The 8,792-nt window shown below is 49.9% G+C and overlaps 1 protein-coding gene across 1 annotated transcript; it reads right to left on the bottom strand.

The window, feature by feature from the left end:
- Positions 1-560: 560 nt before the first annotated feature.
- LOC137144288 (complement receptor type 2-like) lies at positions 561-8,547 on the bottom strand (the record flags this gene model as incomplete). The annotated part of the gene is made up of 9 exons (XM_067534485.1): positions 561-755; positions 1,188-1,370; positions 1,977-2,153; positions 2,555-2,737; positions 3,818-4,000; positions 5,359-5,553; positions 6,627-6,712; positions 8,011-8,107; positions 8,356-8,547. Coding segments are annotated over 9 exons (1,491 nt in total), but the record flags the coding sequence as incomplete, so codon positions are not given.
- Positions 8,548-8,792: the final 245 nt, after the last annotated feature.

Genomic DNA, 8,792 nt, shown 5'->3' with positions numbered 1-8,792 from the left:
GTTCTCCACTGCCGTTAGCAGGCGCAGTTCCACTGAAGTCAACGGAGCTGCTTGTGCCAGCAGTGACTTCAGCCCTGTGTGTCACTGGGGGATCTATTCCCACCAGTGAATTTTGCTGAAGTTAACCTATGTTCCACTGGGGAACGCTGCCAATGGCTTGGCATTGTGCTTCCCATTGGCAATGACTGGAGGCAGGGGACACGGCAATGATAACAGGGAGAGGGGAAGAAGAACGTTTCAGTGACAATCTGGATCCCATTCACAAAAAGCTTGAAGCAGGCTGATTGCAGGAGCGGAATAGCCCAGGATGCAGCTACTAAGTCAAACTCACCAACGCACTAGTGATGCAACACACACAAAGAAGATTAAATATCACTTACCTTGATTCGCCTTCACCCCAGAGCTGCGATAGTCCCACTCTGCTACTCTTCTACTCCTAAAAATCAATCTCGATTCCCTTAAGAATCCCAGGACTTGAGGGAAGTTGATTTTTTAGCTTCCATGCACATCCCTAGCAGATATTACTCATCACCGTTACCCAGCACTCATCCTTAACTCACACTTCTCCTGTAGGCAGACTGGAACAGGCGGATCCCACGTTCTATCCTCTCGGCACTGAATCGGACGGCTGTCATTCAGGGTGTAGCCAGGATCACATTCAAACCTAACCGTGTCCCTGGGCCTATAGACGGGTCTACGTCCAGCTACTTTTCTTCCATTCGGGATTTCAGGGGTGATGCAGAAACGCTCTGAAACTGAAAAGGTGCAGAAGGTGTCAGCCTGGCTGGCAAGCGGTGCCAGTTACTGGGCGCTTGGCACCTGTGCTCTGCACTGGTTGCCTACCCGTTTTTGGGGAGCGTTTACGGCGTTGCTTTTGAGCGCCAAAATCCAAACTGTTTAGTGCTGGCCTGCCTAAAACCAGATGCCTGGGGGTATCGTACTGCTGCTCTCGTGATCGAGAGAGGCTCCAAATGGATCCCGCTCAGTGACTGAGAGGGCGGGGCTGGCAGGGGAGCTCCCTGTGAGGGGCCTTCAGTTTGGAGCCTGCTCCTTGCACTTGGTCTTTACCAGTAAAGACCTATTGACCTTTAGGACACCGTGCGGCATTGGAGGCAGAGGTCTGTGTGTGTGTGCGCGTGTGTGCGCGCATGTGCATGCGCGCTCTAGCTAACAGAACATAACCGCACCTTCACATCGAGGGGGGAGAGGGCTCCAGGTTCCGGATGCCGTACAATAAATAGACGCCTGCCCGGTAAGGGAGTAGCCGGGCTCACAGCTGTATTCTACAGACATTCCACTGGTGAACACTGCCAAGGCCAGGCCGCTGGGCTTCCCGTTGTCGATGGTAGGAGGAGCGGGACACCGCTGCACTAAAGGGAGGGAAGAGAGTCCTATCTGAACGAGAGCTCATACAGGCTTATCTACAGAAGGGAAAAGATCCACACGCTTGTGTTGACGCAGCACAACACAACAGCTGTGACGCAAACACACACCAGGGGTAAAGTTACCTGCCTTCCTTCCCCTCCTCTCCCTTCAGATCCCCGCAAATACCTATCAAGTGTCATGACTCACTCATGCCTCTTGACAACCAGACATCTTCTCAGCCATCTGAATAAGGATGCAAGAGCTTTTTCCACTGTATACTTTGTGTTTACAATGGAAATCCTGACACTTTGGATCTATTCAATGGTTGGCTGGAGCCTTCCCTAAGTTCCCGTAACTTGGGAGTCGAGTCAAGCGGGGAAGGCTGGCCAGGCCTCTTCTTCAGGCATCTCTCTGGAGAGTGGAAAAGCCCAGATACTCTGGAGCTGAGCATGGAAAGGAGAAGGGATAGCTGGACGGATATTTCCATTTCCCCATTCAGAACTCAAAACTAATTCCACAGTCCTTTGTGGCTCCGTGCTCAGCTCTGCCAGATCTTACTCACCACAGTGGGATCAAATTTAACTGGCCACCAAAGCCTCATTTACACTCACTTTTTTCACAAATGGGGATGGGAGGATCCCATCTACCATCATCTTGGCAGTGAATCTCGGGGCTGCCGCTCAAGGTGTAACCAGGGTCGCATTCAAACACAACGACGTCTCTGGGTCGGTAGGGAAGCTGCACCCCATTTGTTCTTCCATTCCCAACTACAGGGCTTACGCACTCCGCTGAAAGGGAATACACAACAAACATTTAGACTCTAAAGTACGTTTGGGATGGAATGGGCAATTTACCCACTGATCATTTCCTTTGACAAGTCTTTTCCTTCAGTTTCATCAGTATTTTTACACTATGACGTCCTCTTGTCTCCTTTATCAATCCTGGCAGCATTAACATCACCCAGCAGGACTCACACAACCATTCAGCACTGGTACGGGTGGAAGCAATGCCACTGTAGTTAAAGGAGCAACTTTGGCCCATGTGTCTCACTGGAGATTTAGTCCCCAGCTCTGAAGTTTGCTAAATTGGTGGCTTGCCTCAAAGCTCTCGTGGTCTCCCTTTAGATCCTCGTGTGTGTCTGACACACTGAGTGAGGGAAAAGGCAGCAGTGAACAGAAGAGAAACGCACCTTCACAATGAGGGAGGGGGTGGCTCCAAGCTCCGGACGCTGTACAATGAAGCGATGCCTCCCCAAGAAAGGAGTAGCCAGGATCACAATGGTAATTTACAGACATCCCACTGGTGAAAACATCCCAGGCCTGGACACTGGGCTTCCCGTTGTCGATGGTAGGAGGAGGGGGACACCGCTGCACTAAAGGGAGAGGAAACGTTACATCAGTACAGGTACCAAGAGCAAGCAAACACAAAACACCCAGGACTCTCTACTGAACGCTAAGGGCCCAACGAAACAAACCCCACGGCCCTGTGACAGATACAGGCTCCTCTGGGAAGAATGTTCTGCAGTTGCTCTTGCTAATATCCATGATCAAATCAGGCACGGGAGTTACCTGCACCTGGGAACAAGCCGTTCTACCCACCCAAGTATAGACTGGGTAACTGAACCACCTGAACAACTATTTAGTGTGTTGCATTGCAAGTTCTGAAAGGCCTATTGCTTTTTTGAATTTTTTACTCATCTGTAACACTCTCACCCCGACCCCACTGTAGAAAAGAGCTCGACTGACACCAGTGTCAGGGGGGGAAATAAAAATGAGTTCCATGATTATTTAGCAGGCGGGAACCAGAGGGTCATACTCCACATCCAAAGGAAGCGTGAAAAGCGTGTGTAATTACTGGAAGGACTGCTCATGATGGATACAAGTTCCAAGCTAATTCTGAAATTCAGCAGAGGAAGCAGAAGTACCTGCAAAAGCTGTGGTGAACCAAGAAGATATTTAATATCCTCTTCTAAATCCCTTCCAGTTCCCATTTCAAGACACCACAGACACTAGGATCCTGAGCAGAGGAAGATAAAAGTGCTCTGCTTTCAGCTGTGAGCAGAGTTACAGAAATTCCCCTCAGGCAGACCCACTGCTCTTGCCACCTTGGGTCAGTTCTTGCAGCTGCTTAGTTTGAGGAATCATGACCTCCCCACGCCTTGTGGGAACGCACACTGATCGCAGCAAACAGAGGGACAAAATTACTCACTTAGGATCCCCACTGCTCTCGGACCCTGCCGGCACCGCCCCCTGCCTGCTTCATTTCCTGTCATCGTCTCCTGAGACCTTCCACCTCTCCCCTCAAACCTGTCTGTAAAGTCTCTTCATCTGAGGTGAGCAGCAGGCAGGACAGATGCAGCCTGGGGCAGTGTTTGAGGTGCTCATGGGTGAGACAAAAGGGGGAACCCGTCTGCAGGTGAATAATACGAAGAGATCAGAGTTTTGACACTTGCCCTCCTCACAGACTGGCACAGGGGGATCCCACGTCTCATCTGTTTGGCACTGACTCAGACTGTGACCCTTCATGGTGAAGCCGGGATTGCACTCAAAGGTGACATTGTCTTTATACGAATAGACACGACTATCACCAGATACCCTTCTTCCATTCTGGATTTGTGGGACTGGACATCTAACATCTGAAAAAGAAATGCTCTGGCTGAAACATACGGCCAGATAGGAACACAAAAATCTCTGCAGTGAACGCAGCTTTCAAATCTTATTCACGCTTTCAACGTTTTCCATGTCACTTGTTGCACTAGTCTGTATTATTCCTACTTGAAAACACACATTGTTCTGGGAAATGTGAGGGGCTACCCTGAGAGGAGGAGATGGAGATACACTGGTAACAGAGCACGTCCCTTAACAGCAACTTTGCAAGGGTTCTCTCAGCAAGGAGTGTCCTCTTCCCCCCTCTCCAAGACATGGGAGCAGCCAGGGTAATGGCAAGGAGCTCAGTCCTAGAGGAAGGACGTGCCCTTCACACCCATTCATACCAGACATTGAGGGAGCTGAGCAATCTGCACAGTCAGGCCCCAGATGCTTCAGGACGCTGGTTGTCCCATCAACATTCAGACCCTGTCTTCATTTCAGAACATGCACCAGCGTCTTTCAGCCTTGATACTGAACCCCTTCAAACACAAAACTGCACATGTCTGGCTTACATTTAGTCCAACATCTATCCATCCTTCCATCCCTCATCTAGCTATAATAAAACAGTAAGCAATGTATCTAGCTATGCCAACAGTACAAGACCATTGGGATATCAGAAATGAGTCAACCCTTGCTGTACGGCTCATTTTCATGTAAAAGCGCCATTGGTTGGAATGAGTCAGTGGGCGTGAAGGAGACGGCACAGAGAGAGAGTGGATTGCTGGGCCCAACTGCCACAGATCTTCCAAACCACCCGCACAACACCACAACCAGCACACGCAACAACCTCTCACAAAAGAGCCTCTCCCCGCAGCACGCACCACTCCCTCGCAGCCCACAGATGCAAATCAAAACGACACCCCACAGACCACCACCAGCGCACACGGTCCCTCAGTGCACCATGCATCCCTCAGTCGCCACACGCACAAATGAACACAGAGATCCCGCTGCCACTGACGCGGTCATCAACGTCATTGGATTAGCCATCTGGCTGGGGTGCAGAGCAGCTGGGAGAGCTGCCTGCCCATGCAATCTAGAAACTGACACCCACCACTTCTCTGCCCAGCATTCCCCAGTTTCATCCCTTGGCCCTGCTATACAGCTTTGACCCTGCCTGTTCTACTAACAGAGCTGCTCTAAGGTACCCGTTTCCATTTCAACTCTTTAGCCCTGCTCTAGCGCTATTCAGTCTCTGTCTGACATGAATCATGGAAAATCGTGGACTGATGTTGCTAAGGGCAGGCACGCTAAGTGCAGGGATTTTACTGGAGTCTCACATTTATGAGTTTGGACTTTCTATACGTGAGCAGAGGAGCTGGCACGGCTGCACTCACACAAACCTCACCTCCACACCGAGGGGGACGCTCACTCCACTCTCCGTTGACCCCATCCTTGGTTGTGCAATGAATAGAGGCCTCTCCAGTGAGCTGGAGACCGTTGTCACATGTGTAAGTTACAGCTGAGCCGTATGAGAAGTCCTCCATTATGACGCCATTGTGCCTCCCATTGGGGATGTCTGGAGGCGGGAGACACGGAATACCTGGAGAGACACAGGAGGAAGGGATTTTAGAATCAATACTGGTAGAGAAGCAGCTTCAGTTACTTGATTTGCTGAGGAAAACTAGGTGTGCTACCTATGAACGCTCTGGAATTTACTAGGCCAACACGCGATGATCGGGGGTGTCTAATTTCCTTGGGCACTGGTGTTAACTAAGTCACCAAACTGACTTATCACGAGAAGCACTAGTTGTAGTATCTTACTGATGAGCAGACTGCTTTCCAGATTCATGGTTTATTAAGAACAGAAACTATTCACAGAAATAAGAGAACAAATCTTATTACTGGTCTCTGCCTGTAGCCCGACATAGCCCCGTCATAGGCTGCTGTTTCTTCTCTGTCCCAGCAAATGCAGTGTCTCTGAGTAAAACAGATTGCCTAGTATACAGGAAATGAGGCATCTCCATACCTCCAGGAGGAGTTATTAGATAACACTCTATTGTCAAGCAGACTACGCCATCTTTAATATGCATTCTTTTACGATCTGGCTGTTCCACCCCTACCAAGCATGGAAAAATGCATGATTTTCCTCCTCCGCCATAAACTGGTGAGCACACTACCATGCCTTGAAGTGCAGGTAAGGAGCTTCATGTCTGGTTTTCGATTAATGCAAATACCTCTCAGGGACACCGGTTACTTCAGTTAAAAATGCAGGATGGCCAGTAACCATCTAGGTGGAACATTTTTGCCAAACCAAGATCAGTGCCTTTCTCAGTTACTCACTTGTCAAAGATCTAATTCTTGCTGTCAGGTATTTGACACAACACACTTCTTCCTGGGCTACAAATCCCTTCAACACACTGTCAACCCCAGATGCTCTTGTGCTTAAGGTGCTAGCCCAGGACGTGGAGAACATGAATGAATGTTTGGTTCTGCAACCCATCCACTCCAGGTATCACCCTGGATAAGTCACTTAATCTCGCTGTCTCTCAGTTCTCCGCTCTAAAGTGGGGACCATAATTCTTCCCTACCTCTTTATTGACATTTGTGAGACGTGGAGATAAGAGACAGAAATGCCCACGGAAGGCCTTGGACAGACATTTGTGATTTACTTACGCTCACAAATAGGAACGTCGCCGCTCCAGTCAACACGCGCTCCAGAAATCTCACATCGTCTGTGAGGCTGTCCAATCAGCCGGTGCCTGGAGTTAGGCAGAGAGAGTTATCAATTGTTGTTATCAGTCGTTACCTATCCTTTGCTGTTGGAGCTCTCCTGTGAAGCTCACTTGTTTGGGAAATTCTTCTCTCCAGCCACAACAGGTGGGAACCCTCACCACAAACTTTTGAGGGACGATCTCTGGAGAATGCTCTTTGCCAGAGCAGAACTCCCCAGCCCCTTCTAGTATTAATCTCTGGAACACAATCCTATGAAGGGCCAGTGAGCTGGTATTCTCTGACCAGTGGATCCAAATGGCCTCCCTGTGCTCTCACGTCCCCCTCTCCGCCTCAGCTGGATCCGTCCCCGCCATGGAATCACAAGGCACAGGCAATCGAGTGACATCATGTTCCCACGGCACTTTCAGGCCACTGGGTGGGTCGGGGGGTGATATTACGCCTGCTTGAGAGGGGTTTGGATTTTCTCAGGATGGACGAGATACGTTTTCGTGGGGTGGGCCAGCAGACCCAGCTGGGGTCTGGCTCGCTTGACAGGGATAAACTAAATGAACCAGGACTGTTGAAACCCCGGCAGGAGCAACACCCCACCCCACCCCACCCGAGAGCTCCAAATACAGACACCACAGAGCAAACCTCAGCAGAGCTGGCTCTCGAGTTCAGCAGTCAGCTGTTGGGACAGGCACTGGCTGTGAAATGGGACTTTCTGTAGTCACAGGTTCTCCGCTTTTGTCCCCACCTATGACACTCTCTGCAAGGGCACAAGCCAGCACCACAGCTGCAGACACCTGTTTCTCAGACCACTGAAGCACTGTCCTAATCTTCAAATGAGGAGGGCAGGTGATGCCCCCTTCTGCCACCATGTGCCCAGAGCTCTCTCTCAGGCCCGTTCCCGAGCTGGGTTTCCCTCGGGGACACCTCACGTGTCTGACAGGTGGCAGTGAGGGAGGGAGGGCCGTTCCCCCCAACTCCGTGCGGAAAGACAGCCATTTCCAATTATTCAGAATGAGAACTGTTCCCCTCTCAAAGCAGGTTTAAAATCCAGGCGAGTCCAAGGTGTGCCCAGGTCTGTGCTCAGCGAGCATTCAGCTGGCCAAATGGCAACTGAAGTTTGTAAAATAAAAGGCAGAGCATGAATGAAGGAAAGAGGGAGACTTATCCCAATCGACCTTGCCTCGCATGTAAATGGACTGAGCCAGGGACCAGGAGTGCTGGTTTATGAGAGATTCAGTGGTGCACAGGAGATGGGGGAATACAAGGACATCCATTTATGTGTCACAGCTCCACCCCAAGTACAAGAAGTCAGCTTCAGCAGTCTGAAACTTACCCGTCTTCACAAGTGAAGTTGACCGTTGAGCCAAAGAGGGTATCTGTCGCAATAACTCTGCCGTTCTCTGGTTCTCCTGGGTGACCACACGATTTCTCTGGTGGAGAGCAAGATTAGGATTAGGCTTCTCTCTTTCAATGCAACAATTATCCCAAGAGTCTGTCCATATTTAACACTCTCCCCACCAAGAGGGCATTTAAAAGGCCCCAGAACTGGCATAGCTAGAGCGCTTTACTAGTCACTATTAACTATTTAGAGACGTGTTGCATTTTGCAGCGTGGACACGACCTAGTGCCAGTAAGAGCTTTCTCTAACAACGGGAACAAAATCCATGGAGATATTCACTTTTACAGAACTCGAGTGCTTCTGACCATCTTCCATTTCCAAGGCACGTAACAGTGGCTTTTATCTGTGGGTGTCTACTGTATCCAGGCCGGCAAGTGTAGTGCATAGTCTTCCCAACAGGAAAGTAAGACTGATTCATATACTCGCTCTTCAGCTCAGCAAAGCTTAACCTCGTTGGGACACCACAGCCGTCTAGAAAGAAAGGAAACACACATGAGAAAAAAGAACCTTATTGACGTGCTACACCCCAGCACAGTAAAGTGCAGGCAGATAAAACAACAACGCAGATCTGCGTTACAAATATTCTTCCGGGTGTTCGGCTAGCATTAAAGCTGAGGGAAAGAAAACATTCAGACAAAGGGGCTAATGCAAGAAAATTCATAGCTGGAGACTGAGCCTCCAGTCACACACCCAGGACCAAACTTACTGCTGGAAAA

Source organism: Emydura macquarii, unplaced genomic scaffold (genome assembly GCF_026122565.2).
Source record: "Emydura macquarii macquarii isolate MOO-44397 ecotype Brisbane River unplaced genomic scaffold, CSIRO-AGI_Emac_v2 contig_3448, whole genome shotgun sequence".
Taxonomy (NCBI): domain Eukaryota; kingdom Metazoa; phylum Chordata; order Testudines; family Chelidae; genus Emydura; species Emydura macquarii.
This window is presented reverse-complemented; position numbering and strand designations above follow the sequence as displayed.